Source organism: Bombus pyrosoma, linkage group LG7 (assembly GCF_014825855.1).
Source record: "Bombus pyrosoma isolate SC7728 linkage group LG7, ASM1482585v1, whole genome shotgun sequence".
Lineage (NCBI taxonomy): Eukaryota > Metazoa > Arthropoda > Insecta > Hymenoptera > Apidae > Bombus > Bombus pyrosoma.
In genome coordinates, this window is record NC_057776.1 from 7,779,380 (window position 1) to 7,797,625 (window position 18,246).

At 42.4% G+C, this 18,246-nt stretch overlaps 2 protein-coding genes across 6 annotated transcripts in view; one reads left to right on the forward strand and one right to left on the reverse strand.

The window, feature by feature from the left end:
- Positions 1-18,246, forward strand: part of LOC122569292 (E3 ubiquitin-protein ligase MYCBP2) — a 263,946-nt gene that overhangs the window by 237,049 nt on the left and 8,651 nt on the right. For 2 of the 4 annotated variants that reach the window (XM_043730117.1, XM_043730119.1), the window contains exons 30-37: positions 15,433-15,655; positions 15,804-16,148; positions 16,236-16,442; positions 16,550-16,755; positions 16,829-16,979; positions 17,057-17,414; positions 17,487-17,667; positions 17,741-17,931. In XM_043730117.1, the coding sequence (XP_043586052.1) occupies positions 15,433-15,655; positions 15,804-16,148; positions 16,236-16,442; positions 16,550-16,755; positions 16,829-16,979; positions 17,057-17,414; positions 17,487-17,667; positions 17,741-17,931 (1,862 nt within the window). Of the gene's footprint in view, positions 1-15,432; positions 15,656-15,803; positions 16,149-16,235; positions 16,443-16,549; positions 16,756-16,828; positions 16,980-17,056; positions 17,415-17,486; positions 17,668-17,725; positions 17,932-18,246 lie in introns of all 4 variants that reach the window. The other 2 variants (XM_043730116.1, XM_043730118.1) reach the window with 2 other exon arrangements.
- Positions 1-18,246, reverse strand: part of LOC122569295 — a 39,556-nt gene that overhangs the window by 12,426 nt on the left and 8,884 nt on the right. The window contains exon 1 of one of the 2 annotated variants that reach the window (XM_043730125.1): positions 11,735-12,588. The exons of the other annotated variant lie outside the window; for it this stretch is intronic. Coding sequence (XP_043586060.1) covers positions 11,735-11,941 — 207 coding nt within the window. The 5' untranslated portion in view covers positions 11,942-12,588. Of the gene's footprint in view, positions 1-11,734; positions 12,589-18,246 lie in introns of those variants that run through there. 2 annotated transcript variants of the gene reach the window in all.

The following is an 18,246-nucleotide window of genomic DNA, read 5'->3' on the forward strand; positions in this document are numbered from 1 at the left end:
CCGGCTGGCATTTTAAGGCGTCTAGTCACGAACTATCGGCGATCCGCCGGCTGAATCGAAATTGAAGAACGACCGACAATGGCGTTCCCGTGGATTATAACGTGCGCTTCCAGCCCAGCGAGAACTAACGCTTCGTAGCTTGATTTTATGTACGAGCCACGGACAGCAACTGACAGTACGAATCAATTTTTTCTCGTTCACAGGAACAGAAGGTATTGTACGTTCGTTCTTGAATGCTAAATCCGCCTGAGTTACGTGAACAGTACTTGTGTCTTTTCTCTTGCTTCCTTTTTTCTTGCTTCCTTTCTCAATTTACGTGCGTGGAAATGGTGTTAAATTCGACAGATGTAGAGCTTGAGTTACGTGGTTTTCGACTACTGTTGAAATTCAGACTGCATTTTTTAAAAATACTCCGCCAAATGATGAGATCACAAAGACGATGTATCGCATGGAACTGAATGTGAAAATGCAAGTTTTCACCGAGGGGATAATTGAGACCTAAATCAGGTTTGGCTTTTATCAAAAACTGTTCCAACGTGAAACGACGATAAGCGGTAATATGCTTCTCGTGTTTTACGCCGCAAGTTTATTACTTGCGGACCGTACTTTTTTAAGGGTTTCCATCGTTAAAAAAGAAACTTGTTAGCCGTACGTTGTTTCTCTTATGATGGAAATTCGAGTTGATCTGCGGTGACAATAGGGTCGGGAACAGAGAAGTCGAGTCGCTTTAAGAACACTGAAACTTTCGAAAGTTTCCGCTCGGTGGCGAACTTGGCGGCGAGTACAGAGGCTAATTGAAGAAACCTAGGAGCAGACCTAGTAACAGACCCTCTCTTCTCGTCGAGGATAGTCAGTGTTTTGTAGTTGTAATTCAGCCTGAGACAATCGTAATCGAGTTATTCGGAATTCGGCTAACTTTACCCGACGTGTTGCAGGTGTCTTCGTTGAGGAAGTTAACAATAGCAATCGATGATACTATTTACCAAGTAATATCCATAATTTGGTCGACTGTTTTCATCTTGATAATATTCAGTAGATATATCACGAGACAGAGGACAGTGTCGCTTAAGTGTGAACTCTAAGCAATTCTTCTTTAATGATTCATCGGTGGAATGGTTTTTCAATGAAAAAAGATCATATCGGAATATAAAATTCGGAGAACAAAATTGTTATAAATAGATAGTAGATGTTTATGCATTTATAAAAAAATGTATGAAGTAGAAAAATTCACAGAATACACATAATATGTAAACGATATATAAAATATCTAAAGTGTAGTGCTTATTTTAATATTTACTTTCCCTTTAAGGACGTTCCATACGTTCCTTCTCTTTAGTTATATTCAGGATAATATAAATTTGCATAAAAATCCGCAACTATATACCTTAGAAGCCTACTTCCGGTGAAACGCATTCTTCTCGTCTTATCACGCACCATAACGATACTTTGAGAGAACTTTGTTCTCCTACCTGTTTTTTCGTCTGACGAAGCCACGCATTTCACGTGTCTTAACATTTACACTGAAATACACGTTTCTTAATAACAAAGATAACAACGTTATCTGAATGATTTAAAACGTAAGGCGAATAATCACACTATCGAAGTTTTTCCTGATGCACGTGTTTTATTATCTTTACGACAGGCCACGCCTTTCTCAATTTAGAAAATGTTATTTAGGAAAGAAAATTTTAAAACGTCGAGCAGTATATCGAAGTCGATAGACGTCTTTTCGAAGCAGCGTATAGAAGAAAATTAGGTTTGTATTCTACGGAGGAGGTAGAAGAAGGAAGGCAAATAGAGAAGGTTGACGAAGAATGGGAAAAACTAGAATTGCAGTACAAAACATAAAGAGAAGTAAAGAGAGGGAAAGAAGCTAACAAAAAACATTGCAAGAGAAGGATTCAGGTGACGTAGAACAGGAAAGAGTGGAAAAGAGAAAAGCAAAGTATCAGCGAGGTTGATAAGGAAGGCAGAACAGGAGAGTGGAAATAACTAGGAAACAGAAAAGGATCTTCTGGCAATTGCACGGTCGTGGAAGCAACAACGAAGAAGTCAGGGTTCGAGTGTACGACTTCTTGGTAAATCCTTCGTCGAGATGTCGAAAGTTTCTCTTTGTGAAGTGCTCGAAGTCGCGTTGGAGGATCGTTACTTGACACAGTTGCAACCGAGCGAACGCTCGACGAAACCGCAAAAGGGGTCTGGTTACTGTTCCCGGAAGCTACGGCGAATTTAAAATTCCAGTAGACGCAGGAAGGGAGAGTCATCACAATCATTGAAGCATATTTAAAGAATGTAACACGGTATCGTACGGTAAGGAAAGTTCACCATCGCATGAAACTCTCGAGGCTGGTTAACTCTTGGAAACCAGTTACGCGGTTTAAACTTCGAAAACAATTTTAAAATTCCCACCGCGTACTTCCCGAGGTTATTAATCTCTGCTGAATTCGTAAAATGGCGCGACACTAATGAGGTCTTTCAGTTTCCGACGTTTAACGCGTTGCTGCTGAGAACATGACGCGTACCTTGCATTATTTGTTAATCGCTCTCTGAATGTCTTTGGAAATTTAACCCTCGTAACTGTATTATATGTAGATGTACGCTCCATGATTTAATATTTATCAAATGGAAATGTAGGAGAACAGCAAGGGGAAAAAATGATAAAAATTGTTCGAGCGAGAATCACGCGATTTTCACGTTCCATGCATCGAATCGGTAGCATCATCCGTGAAATTGTTACAGCCAATGTTTTTCCAATTCATTAAGCTTCGCTCGTTTACAAATAATACCTATTGGTGCGGAATATTTCACAAGCATGAAATGCATTTTGTAAAAGTCGAGATCTGATCTTTATTTCGCCAATGATCAATATACATTTTTAATATATACTCCCAAAACTGTTATCCCTATGATTTACAAATTCCAATTGGTATGGTTTATTTGAGGGATATAGTGACTTTCATCTATACCACAGAAGCAATTTTTGCATGAAAGCAATATGAATATGTGAAAACTAATTTTATGAAAGACAGACATATTCATCGTGAAATACAAAAATGAATATAAAAAATGAGCAATTAAGGAAGATTAAGTCGATGTACCCTTTTAACAGAAAATCTCTCTCTCTCTCTCTCTCTCTGTCTCTCATTTCCTTTTCTCAAATCAAGCACAATGTCTTCTAGGTTAAAGATAAAAAGAAAAGAGAGGAAGAAAAAGATTCGTAATAAATCTATGTAATCAAAATGGAGCAACGAATTCCATCGAAATGTAGAAGATAAAAAGTCTACAAGGCGACACAAACAACGTGACTTTTACTTGGAAGAAAGAACTACCGCAAAGTGTGTCGAGCAACTTCCGTTTCAAACCTGACGTACTCGAGTCAGCCTACTCGTTTAACGAAACCACGCTAACGTTGCGCAAGCCTTTGGAATTACACGGAATACGAGATAGGTTTTCGAAGATGATTCGAAGGTGTTAACCGATAATGATGCCTGTAGATCGGATCGGCTAGCACGCTCTTGCCTCCTGTTCACTTCGAATCATGTTGCGAGACGATGTACGTACGAAACGAGAGACTCGTGAACACGAGACGCCAGGTAGTCGAGGTTCAATGTCCGATCGATGGATCAACTTGCAAGCAACTCTCTTCGTGTGCTCGATGCCGCGTGCTTTCGTCGTAGAAATTATGTGACGTTTTTGCGTTTATGAAATTCTTTAAAAAATCCTAGCAACTTAAACGAGCCTCAGCTATTTCTTGTTCGCAAGAAAAAGTTTTAAATCTTTCGACGATTCTTCGTTGCTAATCCTCGTAATTTCTACGTACATTTCCAAATTCATTTCAAATTTTACCGATATAATTACGATAGTTAGACTTCATTGCAGTGCTAATGCAATTTCAAAATATCAGACGTAAAACAAGAAATATATTCACAAATAGTATTTACAAGTTTTCAGGTGCTTCGTAATCTTTTCTGTTTCACTTTGTGAGCCTATGCATGACGCTTGTTTCCCAAGTGCTAAAATAAAAAAGAAAGAAAATAATCCAAAGTACTCGAAATGCAATTAGTCAGATTTGGCAAACCAGAAGTGGGAAGATTTTAAATTCTATCCACAGCGGTATTATTTCATAACATCGTTAGCGGGAAGACCGCAAGAGCGGGGCCGCAAAACCACTGCATTACGCTTGTACACGCGTGTGGTGCAGCTAGGGGCGCCAAAGTGTGCACCCCCGCGATATCGCGTCCCATGAATTTCGTGGAGCTTGCAGCGCTGTGCTCGTCATAGGAATGCCGGAAGTTAATTCGTGGAATGATGGTGCATGCGCCGCCGCTCCTTCTACCCGCGCACGAAATTACTTTTGCCCTATTCGTGTGGGGTCGCCCGGCACACGAAACTGAGAGATACGCGGATCGCCCGCCATTATATGGCGCGTCCTCTCGTCCACGCATAATTCGATTAATTGTTCGAGCATCCAGCCTTCACTGCGGGCCTAACTGCTCCTCTTCGATGGATTGACACAACAGCGTCTCTTAGTTGCCATATGTTCTCGAATGCATCCTGATTTTCTAATGTTAACTTTTGGAGAAATATAGATAATACTTTAAAGTAGAATTATTTTTGATGAATTAATTGAAACAAAATTATAAATGAAATGCTTGATGCAATCGCTGATCCTTGATGGGTTAATATCGTTGATTTGCTAGACGAGCGACACAAGTAAGAAAATCGATTTCGAATATGTAGAGAGTTTGAAGTAGAATATTATTAATTACGTAGAAGTACTTTATAATGACAATCTCTTTTTTCTCCTGCAATTTAGCAAGTATCATTTGAATTTTACGACTCTCTAATAGAATATTGTTCGTGCATATTGCTTGCTGTTAATTGTATTAATTGCAAATGTGTAACATAACTATATGATGCTTCTGACAAGCGTATCGCTCGCAGTAGTTCGTAAGCGACACCTAAAATCATGAATAGCGTCGTAGATTGTGAACTACTTGAGACACTCGAAAACGTCGAGTACCGTTCCAAAGTTAAATCTACTTGGATAATACGTCTGTCAGCAGCTTTGCCTTCGAATCAACGACGTTTCAGTCTAACTGCGACTAATTTTCAATCCCGATAATCTCTCAAATTAGACGTCTAACGCGATAACATCGAAGACCATTAAGCTATTTTTTGCAATAAGATTTATGCGAGCATTTCAACAATAGTTACGTTCGGAAGGAAGCTGTAAGACGAGATCGTGCGCGATAAAATAACGACAGACAGAGTGATACAAATGCGATTCTCACGCATTTCCTTGGTAAACCGAGCCCGAAACGAATTTTTATTTCCGTGGAAAACTTGAGAAACGCAGCGTTTAAGACGGAAATGCGGGAATAGACGCAGAAAAAACTTGGGTCCGGACACGGCCGACCTACGTCGCCATGGGTCTGACAAGGTCATCGTGGTTGCAGCTGAGAACTCGAAACAATAAGCCCGTTATTAGTCCAGTTTCCTCCGAGGATACGTAACTCAGATAATATTCAGAAAAAAGAAAGATGAGCGTAATAACGCGCTCATCAGTGTTCCTCAACTTTTCTTAAACGTCTCTTCTGGAGTTAGCCACGTGCCAGTGCCATCCATAGCACCTGAGAACGTGCCAACGTCTCGTATTTAAGACACGAGATATGTTTAAAATATAAACTGGTTACCTGCTGTAGATGAGCACTCGCCGTGAACGTAATAACGTAAGGGAGAAGGTTATACGTTATAGTTACTGTGACATTATTTTGCGCGACACCTGCTATGATGTCGGCACTTCGTACTTAAATTATGAAGAAAGTTTAGAATATAAAGATGGTGATATATCTGCTTTATGAGACAATAGAGAAGCTGGGAAGGTATTCCAACTTATGGCTGTGTTGGAGAAACTGAAAATTATCGATACATCGTTCATTCGAAAATGTTTCGGTGTGTATCACCGAGTAATTTACAGAAACTTCTGTTTACACAAACTGTTACGAATCGACTGGTTAAACGTGGGGAACTTTAGCCGTGGTACGACAGACTCGGTCAACACGCATATGTCTAGTGTGAAGTTTCGATTGCGACATTTCCTTTCACGACGCCACGTTCAGATCTCGACAAGATCGCGTGTTTCAACGATCGACAAATGATCTCAGCAATTACTGAATCTCTCCTCGGAATTGTAAAGCAGTAATCTATATCTCGTTATATAAAACATACTATTCTATAAATCATGTTTTCTTGTGAGGAATAAAACACATAAAAAAATCATATGGATTATAGTACTATTTGTATTAAATCTGAAGTCGAAGATCAAGGGATACTTCGAACTATGATCAATTAAAAATCTTCCAAATCGTCTCATTACCGTTTTAGACGTCGACATACCTCATGAATAATTCTTGCGCGATTTTGCAAACGTGTACGCGACGAATTGCATACGAAGAGACAAGAACAGGAGCAGCAGTGAGAGAGAGAGAAAGAGATGGAGTAAGCGGGCCACTTCGCACGTGTGGCCAATCGCGATAACTCGAGTGTGCTCGCGGGGTGTTACAGAGAATTATCGTCGGGAATGAACGAAGCAGGATGTCGGCTATATCTACGCCCCCGAGCGAATTCTCCAGACAAAGCAGGCAAACCGCAATCGGGCCAGATGCGCGTGCACGTATTGTGTACCGAGGTCTGTCCTAAAATAATTTATCTGCCGCTGGGAATACACGAGCGCATCGTCGCCCTAGCTGATAATGCGCTGCGTACGCTGCAATCTCGATCCATGCGGTTTATTGGGTTATCGAAGTTATCTGGTGCGTTAACCAGCTTACATCCAGCGTCAAGCTCCGCCAAGGATTTCCGTGGGCTTCAATTGCGATGACGCACACAAGATGAGGCCAGAGTCACGTCGAGACACGGAAGATCGTTACATCGCTTGAATACTATGCGGTATTCGATCGTGGAATAGGAAATAAGGGGTGAAAGTTTGTTCAAGAAATTGTTTCGAAACGAAGAGATTGATTAACGTTCGATAGAGTCTGAACGTTGATTTATCGTCTCTCGTTACAGCAGCGCTTCATAGATAATGGGTGATATTTATTGCAAGAAGCTTTATCTATGGTAATAAGTTCAATATTCTCCTAGTTTCTTCTCGAAAGTCAAAAATATTGACGCTGGTTTATCCGCGGTGTTCGATAACGAATTCCAGAAGGAGGCTGACCCTTATCGAGTCTTCACCGAGCGATAAATGGAGCACTGTGAAAGAGAAGAGGCACAAAAAAGAGAAAGAAACGGGTTGTAGCCAGTTCAAATGGGAAAACGTGGCCGCGTACGGGGTGAGCGCCGTCCGGACGATAAACGACAGCCATAATTTTTCCCCTCCGCGCCCCGTCATCGCACCACACAACGCACCCGCATGATTACGCGTCAGCCGCTCGGTAACACCCAGAGATTCGTCGTGGACCGAAGTGTAATTCGTTGAAAGAGCCTATTGTGAATAAATTGAGCCGGAGCAAGGATTGGGCAGCAGTCAGAGGCGAGGTTCGACGCGGTGTTCTCTCGCCATCGCGTGGTCCGTTTTGTGCGCATGAAATTCCCACCGCGACCTGCCTCTCTCCCCCTGACACCCCGTGAACCGTCAATTTATTAATCCAACGACCGCGTTGGACGACCGACGGCGCGGGTATGAAAGACCTCGCAGAGGTGCGACCAGCTCTCGTGAACGCACGAACTGTCGTTTTTGTTGTCGTTTAGTTGAAATCCGTGGTCCGGTCTATAGGTCACGATCGTCCCATTTTCAGAAATCGTCCGAACGATAATTGGATCAGATAATTAGACTTCGAACTAACTGGTCGAATGTATTGTTCTCCTGTATACATTGTACATATACATATACATGTACATATACGCAGCCTCGCGCTTATAACCGGGGAACGTTCGCTTCCGTTGTAACTGGCTGCTTTTATCGTTCGCACGACTGCACGTTCGTTCTATCCGATCGCCAGCTTTATTTGCCTTGCTTGTACGATCATAATTGTGCACAATCGTTATCGTATCGTATCGTTCGAAAGCCAGGAAAGTTGGACGGAATTAATCGGCGGCACGCGTTGACCTCGTTATTAATTGACGAGTACGCCGGTCCTGATCAGGCCATTGATATCGGCCAGCAATTGAATTTGCGACACGCTGCCCGTTTATCAAGGAGAACAGCATAACACGACGCGGTATGGCACACGCCTATGCTCTATAACTGGAATCGTTGCGCTACAGCAATTTGCGGTCAACGTCCTCTCCCCGACGGTCGGCGATAAGGTTAATCACCGATTTTTCGAATCCAACTACGAACCAGTAGGAAGATGAAACTGTTTACGGGGCTGATGGGAGAACAATGACGCCGCTCAGACGCGAAGAAATGTGATGGAATCGACGACAACATGTTATACAGGGCGGTCTCTCTTCGTTCCTCGTACGACCGCAGACTTACAGAGCTTGGTTAACCCTTCGACCGGAAGTTGCGCGCGCCGGAAGCCACGCTAGGTTTAGGCGAACGCACCAGCAAACGATTTCGTGGGACCTATCGCGTCGATCTACACGGGTTTGCCCTTCGGCTCCGGTGCCTCTCTGAATGTATAAACACGAGGTTCGTGCCACGAGGTTCCTCGAACCGGCTTGGCGTTTAACTGTTCAGATGGGAATGACGGACGTGCTCGACTCCGCGTGCGTTGTCGAGGAAGTGTTCCAATCGGTTTCTCGCTATCGCACGAGAATCGAGAATCCTGACGAGACGATCGACGCTTAATATTCAACAGGAATACGATTATCGATCGCATTGACGTAACGATTTGATGAACAAGATATGTATACGAATAGTTTGGCACCATACGTGTTACCTAAGATAGATTTATCTTATCTTTGACTCTTTCACGATAAAGTAAGTAATTTCGATTGATCGTGGAAAAATATAATTCGAGTCCACTGGGACTAAATCGCAATTGTAATTGTCGACTTAACGCAATTGTAACGTAACCGTTGCTTGCAACGCCATTGGTATCTCATTCAACCGACTATCATAATCGAAAGCCCACGATTAAAGAAAGCCTGACGGGCATTTAACGCAAATAACCGTACTGGGTCTGTAAATAGAATTAACGACGTTGGAACGATAAGTGACGTCGTGGCTGGATCTGATTCGATTAACAAGTAAATTTCATCGGCGGCCATCGCGGACGAATGATGTCATTGAACTAGAATCAAGTTTACGATACATACGACAAAGAAAAAATTAATCGTCGATCGTTCCTCTATTCTTTGATTCGAGACACCCGGTATACATTGCAATGCGTGTCACGCCTACGAGTGTCGCGTCAGGCGTTCGTCGGATCGACAGAAATTACTTTCAATCATACTATACATAGTCGACTCGGCAGCCACTTCACAGAGAAACTATACTTCGATGATAACAGAAGTACAAAATAGCAACATACCGATATTTCAATCGTATCGAGAGTTTTTAACGAACAACTTCGATACGTAAAACTGTAAGAAGTTTTAGCGTCGTTTATGAATTCAACTACATCTAAGAAATTGCTAACGGACCATGAATAGATTTATGCATTGCAAACGTTATGTAGAACTGGTTATCCTTGCATTTCCGTGCGGTACTCAGATCGAAATAACGATAGGCAATAATAAGGAACCCAGTTCACAGTCGAGAAGCGTAGCGTGCATCGATACTTAACCCGCCTATCAACCATGGAAATCAAGACCATCAATTACGCGATGCGTTATTACCATCTATGTACGATCTTCTTTCGATACGTACCATTGGCAACTTCAGAATAAAATCATCTGTGAAATGAAACAGTTATGCTACATATACGCAGTGGCTTTCGAAAGCATTCGAATGCTTGTAGATATGTATCTTCAACGAGTTATAATTTCTACATACATTTTGTAATTCCTATATAATTCATCTTATAATTTCTATATATAAATTTCTCAATTTGTTTCAAATTTAACAGATATGGTCTTGACAAACATGCCTCGTTACGATACTAATGAAGTTTCAAAAGATCTTGTGAAAAACGTATAAAAGTTTTCTATGGTTAAACGTTCAAATACTTTCGCGAGCCACCGTATAACACCTAATCAATAAGATCGAATTCTACGTTGTTCAGCGATATAATCCAATTCCATTTTCTAGAAGCATCGGTTCGAAACTTTTCGCGAGCCATTTGCTTCTTGCTGGTAATTCCATTCTTTGAGTTGACGGTTTTGATCGCCGATAAAAAGCATCGCGTTTTCATCGTATCAGAACGCGGGCCAACAACAATAGCAATCTGTTATCCGGTTAGCAGCCGGTGCATCCGTTCTAACTCGATTCCAAGTTTCTTGCGGAAGTTCCAGCTTGAAGCTGAAGGTGAGAGAATGAGCCTGGTTGGCTCGCAACGAGTACCGTGCCACTGCTGGTCGGTGGATCGCTTGGACTGCATCCAGCCAAGCGAGACTGACAACGGGAACGGCAAGTGGGACTCCGGATATGTATAATGCGCCAAAATGTGCTCATAGGAGACGCCTGTACAGACCGTTATGCCTTTGAGTTTCCCATGTGCACCTTACTATGTGATTCCCGCCATACTCACGGAACAATGATTTCTGCATTGGAGCACGATCCACGCTGTCTTTCTAGAAACTTTCACCATCGACTGTCGTAAATGCTGGGTAGTAACGATTTTCAATAATTTACAGTTAAATTAGAAATGGTAATCGTTTGGCAGAAATTGTACCATGAGTACGATGTCGACTTATTTTGGAAAGAAAATGTAGAGATTTGGTAATTCGAAGGATGATTTGAAGCTTCGTTTATAGAACATTTGGAGAACGTTTTTTTCGATTTGCATATTTCCTAATAGTATGTGATTTAATTTTAAAGAATAAAATCCAGATATACCGAGTTTAAGTTTAGAAAACATCCGGTTGGAAAGTTACGTTCGTTACAAGAGTTACTGCACGTGGCGCAGCATACATTTACAAAACAGTAAATCACAGCATCGAGTGTGCAGGTGAGGTTGGGTCTGAGTTTGCGGTTATGTTATATATTGAATTTGGTTTAGGTTAGGGCAAATTTGAGTTAGACTACGGTTAAATTCGAGTTTAAATTAGATTTGGAAAATGTTCTAAGCTCAAGACATCTATATCTTCGGAACCCATCTATCGAATATTGTCAAAAGATAAGAAGTTGGTCAAAGAAGTAGCGCGTGATTAAGGTTAAAGTTCAAGTGTACGAGGTACACGTGTTTCTAATATTTTGAAAGAAACCTTTGTTCCTAAGAACAAGGCGCTGCTTGAGTTTTGACACTGTAGCAAGAGCAAACGTACTATTTAGCTAGACCGTGGAACCGCGAAAAGATTCCATTTTTAGATCGCGCAAGAAAGATCGTATATACGGGAGATGCTAACAATAAGTTATAGCGCGCAGAGCGCGAAGTTGGAAGCCGAGAGTTAGTCATCGAGCGCGCATTTGCGTCGCACGTTTCCAGCATCGTTATCATGGCGGTTGTGAATTTTAGCGACAAAGATATCTACGTGTAACATGAATTTCAGCGACAGAGATATGTACACGCAACGTGAATCGGGACATATAACATCGTGACGATGGTATCTTCGTTGAGGATATCTGCATCGCGTGCATCGCAGGTTAGTCACGAAGAGGGTACTTGTTTGTTTCATTCACCTGATCGTTGGAGAAGACACACTTGACGTTAACCCAACGGTGTGCCTTGACGGTACAGTTGCACTCGTCCATCGCGCATATTCCGGGCGGTGCACTCTCCACGTTACCAGGCAGAAATACTAGACACCACAAAAACACCGACCATACGATAGCACGATCACACTTTAGCCCATTCAGGGCACTGAACACTCTTCTTCTGCCGCTCATCTTCGTTGATCCAAGACGATCCTCCGAGGGAACAAAAGGCCGCGTTGTTCAACGACCACGATCGATCGCCTTCGATTCTCTTGCGCGAAGATCTTCCTCACATCGTTTACAGCACACCGTTACTCGTACGCAAGGCACACTTTCATCGATCTGGATCTTCCTCGACCCCTCTTTCTCTTTTTCGAAGTCGGTTACATCTGTCTCGATCGATCGAACACTTGAGAACTTTCCTTCTAAAGAAAACTTCTTATAGACACACCCTGCTTGATGCTTTAATGCTCCGATACGAACAAAGGTCAGGGCAAATACCACGGGTCGTTGGATTTTAGACTCTAGAAAGGTATCGATCGCTCCTATCCCTGTATCCTTTCGGAACAGGATTTCTGTCGAGTGATGCGGAACGCGCTCGAGGACAGGGAGATCAGAAGTGGACGGAAAACTGCTCGAGCGGATACCCGCCGCGAGCTAATCCAAACACGCGCGCGGACGGCTTGTTTCCGATGAGGTGGGGCAACTAGAAGCCAGCTGACGCGATCATGACGGAGGTTGCTTTCAAACTGTGGTCGGTGGCATGCACGATCAGTGTCTCCTCCCCACCAAGAACCGTATTCCTTGCCTTGGTTCGCTCTCTTGCGTTACTCTCCCTCTTCGGCCTTTGAAAAGATAAAAGCCAGGCTACGAAGCGTGTTCGAGTGGCCGGAGGGGCGCACTGTTCGACGCCGGTTCGACGAGGTTCCTCCTGCTCGGGACGTGACGAAGAGAGAAGGGCTTGGCTCGCTCGTAGGATCGGGACACTGGTTTTCGTGCAGGTCGCAGGGTCACCGGACTTTCTGCCTTCCAAGGGTTGACCTTGACCAAGTTACCAAGCCAAACAGCTTTGTCTATCGCGAATCACGGATCCTCGTGACCGTGTTTTACGTAACACGTGTTTGTGTGCGGTTTGCCCAAGCAGGTTATGTTCGTGGGAGAGCAATTGTACCTGTTGACGAGCGATTGATATCAGGTCGTATTTTTTTTTTTACTGCTCTTTCCTCGTTTGTTCCTTTTCTCCTGTGTTAGAATACGCTTCCTGTGGTTTCTGTATGTGTTATTTTGATCGGTTTGAAGTAGAAAGACAAGATTAACGATACCAGGAAATATGAACTTCGTGTTATATAAAAATGTAGAATGAGGATTTTAAAAACAATCGCATTATGCTCTACTTCGTCAGCTTCAAAATCTTCAAGTTCCAATAACCTAGTCTAAACTTCGCTTGTAAGGTCAGTTACATCCATTCGGTTTGAGGTAGGACAATTTGGCCGTTGTTTATGATGGTTATCAAGAAATGTTAGAGAACTTTTAAACAATTTGAGATTTATACATCATTTTGTTCCGAGATTTTCTAGTCTTAACTGAGCCTCTAATCCAAGCTACTTTCATAAGGCTCGTGATATTCGTGCAGAAATGACCAAAGAGGAAAAATAGATGAGCCATGGAATCACTGAAAGTCGAATTACGCGTTCTCTCTGGCCTGTCTGAAAACTCGAAACCTAGCGCGAAACGCGCAGCGTGAAAACGAGACGAGGTCGGAAGCGTCTCTTCATAGCCACGTCTCTTTTCATGGTAGATGGCGTTTCCCTAAAGCGCCATGCCATCGTAGCTCTTCGCTTTATGAGCAAAAGGCCTGGCCATTTAATTTCCCATGAGAAATTGCGCGTGTCCGTGCAACTTCGGGCTCGTTGGCGTCCCGTCGTGTCCGCATCACACATGCGAAACGTCCATTCATTCATAACGCTCTTCTCAAACCAGGAAGCACCTGACGCCAGTCGAAGTGGCCATTTCCCAAATGACCACGTGCTGACCATACGTCACATCGGGGCGACCTTAAAGCCGCCCTCCCAATTTCAACCGACGATCCTCTTGGATGCCAGTGGCTCCTCGCTGTTCGATTTCGTTTCACGTTCCTTCCATCGATCTTCTTCCGTCTCACATTACTCGTCGTGGATCGGTAAAACGAGATCTACGTCAAGGATATTCCACGATCCAAGTGTCAGCGAATACATATCGACATTTATGACGGATGAATTTTCTCTAATATTATCTCTACCGAATTCCATCGTGGCAGAGGTGGGATTATTTAATACACGGCATCGTTTTTCTAATTCCAATTGAACAATTCCTATTGGGAAATGGGGGTTTAATATTTCTAAAAATACGTGGAAGTCTTCTGCCTTTGAGTCTCGACCAGATCACTTTTTCAATTGTAATCATTTCTTCTAATTCCATAAAAATCGTAGTTTAATGCTGTAGAAACGAAATTTTAAATGAGCGTGGAAATGTGAAATGTGAATTGAGTAGATGCTTATGTTAAGGTAGCAAGCAAAGACTGGTTGAAACCATGTATACATAGAATGGAATTCACGGCTTCGATATGGCTCTTCACAAAATTTGGTTGCGTGGCAAGAATATGTGTTGTATGTGTAAAACTTTTAAGAATGCCATCGAGTTATTTACGTCATATATAAAAATATACCTAATAAACGGAAATTGTAAAAATTTGTCACATTTCATCTCATGTTCCCTACAATATTTCTAAAATCATATGAAAAATATTTCTATTTAAATCGATCGCCTTTAGATCGTAATTAGATCGTTCAATCTTCAATCCGAATTCTTGTCTTTCAAGAACGTATAATATCAAATACTTTAGAAACTCTGTTCAAAATTTACAGATTCACGGGAATAAGTTGGAGATATACAATACTACTCGGTGCGAATGTAATTTCTTTGCCGAGCCATGTTCCGATTAAATCCGCGGCGACTCTCGGCGGATACCGGTTTGGCCGCATGCTTGTTTGAAAGTAACCGAGTACGAGGCTTTCGAAGAAGTAGTTCTCGTAGCTCGTTGAGAACAAAATCGGTGGAAGCAGTGATAGCGTATAGGTAGCGGACACGACGCAGCGGGCGATCCACAGTGGACAGAATTGCGACGTGATTGCGGCTTATTAGGGATGAGTCCGACCGATGTCTCGCTAGGGGAAAACAGCGATTGTCTGGCTGCCAGAGGAGCATCGTCCTCTGCTCGTGATCTACCCAGACGAGATTCGCGAAACGGAGCACCAATTAGGGGCATCGCAACTTGGAAACTCGTTCTAACGAGACGGCTACCTGTGATGACTGTGACCTCGTTCGAGATTGCTTTTTAACCTACGAAAATGCTCGTGAGACTTCGACTTTCACGATTTCAACTTCGTGACGTGTCGATTGCGTAACCGAACAACGTGGAATTTAAGTATATATATGTATAAAAGTCGAGAAAATAGAGTTACTTTTAGGTTTTTTTAAATGTAAGATAAAAATTTTTCGGAGAAAAAATTCCACTGATGACACGTACTAAAATTATTCCCCGTAAAAATTTCTTAGTTTATTACCTTACTTCATCTGTGTTAAGCCGGTTTTGTACAGTTTTGTTTGATAAAGTAACGTAACTGGAGAATCTTCTTTGCCCGCAGTGGTCACTCGAACGAACGACTCTTTCTACGAGACTTTGTATTTTGCTCGGCTGGCACCAGCGGAGGTCGTTTGGCAAGATGGTTACAGCCAGACAGTTTCGTAGATCCCTCGAAATGCGAGGCACTTTACTCCAAGGACGAAATGAAGTGCGGATGTCCTGCCATAGTTACCATATTCACCAGAGACCAGTACGGAGATGTTGTTCATGCATCCAATTTGAAGGTATTACGATAACTATTCTCCGTTCTACCATAAATTACTTCTCTAATTTTAGGGGCATTCGATAACTGCGTAGATATTATTTAGTACTGTATAATTGCGTGGTATTATTTAGTACTAACCGAAATTGCTTCCATTTGTAACTTTCTAGGTCGAAGTGAAGGCAGTACCTATAGACAAGAAGGATTTAGGAGATTCCGAGCGAGTTTCCCAACCTGACCCAATGACCTTCGGTGGTCACCCACAGCCACCATTGGATATACCGTACGAAGTCACGATAAACAACAAGACTTGCTTCTACGCGATTACAATCATGAAAGCTTATCAAAACTATTCCTTCGAGGAGTTAAGGTTTATGTCACCGGCTATAAAAAGAACAAGCGAAAACATGCTAGTTAGACCTAATAGCGATGGGAGTTACAGCGCAACGTGGACACCATCGTCAATCGGATGGTATTCTATTCTAATCACAGTTGATGGATACAGCATGGAAGATGTAAATACTATTCCTTTAAATTTTGTCGTATTGAATTCCATGAAATTGCTCGTGAATCATTTTGTAATATTTTGTTTTCTTTTGCAGAAATACAAAGTAGAGGTAAAGGAATCTCCGCAGGGTATGCAACCACCGACTCAGAACATCGTGAAGAAGCCGCAGCATCAGCCGAGTAGATTAAGAAAATTCGTGGCAAAGAATAGCGCTGGCTTAAGGATCAGAGCGCATCCGTCTCTTCAAAGCGAGCAAATTGGCATCGTTTTGGTTAATGATACCATAGCCTTCATAGACGAAGTATGCAATTCTGCTTCCTTCGCGGAGTTTCAATTTCCTCGAAGGTTATACTTAGACCTTTATTAAAACGTTCTATCTCTCCGTGGCTTGTTATACTATTTCCGTAGATTCATAACGACGATGGTGTTTGGCTACGACTGAACGCGGAGACGATAAAGGAATATTGTAGCAGCAGTCATCTGGAAGCTTGGTGTCTGCAATACAATCAGCACTTGGGAAAAACCTTGCTTCTTCCCGTCGAAGAGCCTAAATCGATTTTGGATCAAGTAATCAAGGAAACTATTTTACGGAAAAGACCGGAAGTAGTTGACGAGTATGGGAATCAACGAGTATCTATTTGTTCATCGTTGTCCTACTTGATTTCGTAACGTAATTGTTCGTTTTAGCAAAAGGAAGACGGTAACGTTCGACGGTAGTAGGAATATGGTCGTCGTAAAGTGCGGTGCTTCCGGCCATAACATCAGAAGTAGGCCAGGATTAAATGCTTCACCGGTAGGAAAGCTAGCTCTTGGTAACACGGTGACCGTTCAAGAATACGTATGTCTTATTATTATTCTGTTATGCTAATATAATAAAAATTTCTTAAATATTTGACTAAACGATGTTTCCTGCAGTTTGTCAATAGCGAAGGTACTTGGGTACGCATGGACGACGAATCGATGGGGAAGTACTGCTTTCGGAAAGGTCGAGTAGCCGAGGGTGAAGCATGGTCTCTCGCTGTCAGCAAACATGGCGTTACTTACATGAAGATCGAGCAAGACTTCGAAACCGACCCAGTGGAAAAAAAACCCGTGGTAACAGATCCGTCAGAGATGCCCAATCAGAAAGGTTTCGAGTTCTGCGTGCCTTCTGTGAGTCATGAGGGCTTCAATTTCACCGGGCAAAATTTAACACCAGGTACAGCAGAATCTGGAGAGGGTAGTAATACAAATCCATTCGTGTTTGGTTCATACAATCAACACGATTCATCAGGTATTGCGTAAAGGCAATGCGCTTCATCGTACGTAATGCATTATATTATCTATTTTTCATTGTAAACCTTAGGAAGTGATAGATTTACCCCGGAGAAAACGGATGTTTCACCAAAGTTCTCCAGGCCACATTCTAAGGAGAGGGTGGTGAAGGAGAGGGAGAGAGAAGGGGGCGGTGGGAAGTTGAGCGTCTTACAAAAGTGGTTGAGAGGCGATGACAAATGTCACGGGGAGAAAAGAAGCTCGCCTGGCAGGTGAATAAAACCAAACGAGAGACAAGACACGCGCAGTTAGATTAGTTTCGTTATATAGTTTTGGCATTTGTAGAGACTTCTCTGAATTCGTCGGAGTATCCGTGAAGGAACTGGTGAAAGCTATTGGAGAAAGTAGAGCCAACGGTAATGGACCTACGCCACCGGAGACACCGAGAAGATTATCAAGAAGTTCGTCGCCAAAGAATCCCCAAGGTGGGTCACCAAGATTTCGCAGCCCGTCTTCTAGCCCGGTTCCAATACCTGGTACGTATACACTATTTACGAGACAAAACAAATCGCTGCTATACGACAAATATATTATCAGTTTACATCTACTATTCCTTTCTTTTTTTAAACTGATAATATCATTGTTAATCTCATACATTCATGCGTGTGTCTTACTTCATACTTTTGGCATCGTAACTGGTCTGAGGAGGGAATCATTTCAGAAGCTGAGAGACCCGATACTGCTACCTGTAAGATTATGTATATCGTCTCACAGATATTTTTTATTTTATTCCGTGAAATGGATGATGATTAGATGAAACCATTAAGTTTGAATAAGTCACACCTTTCTCT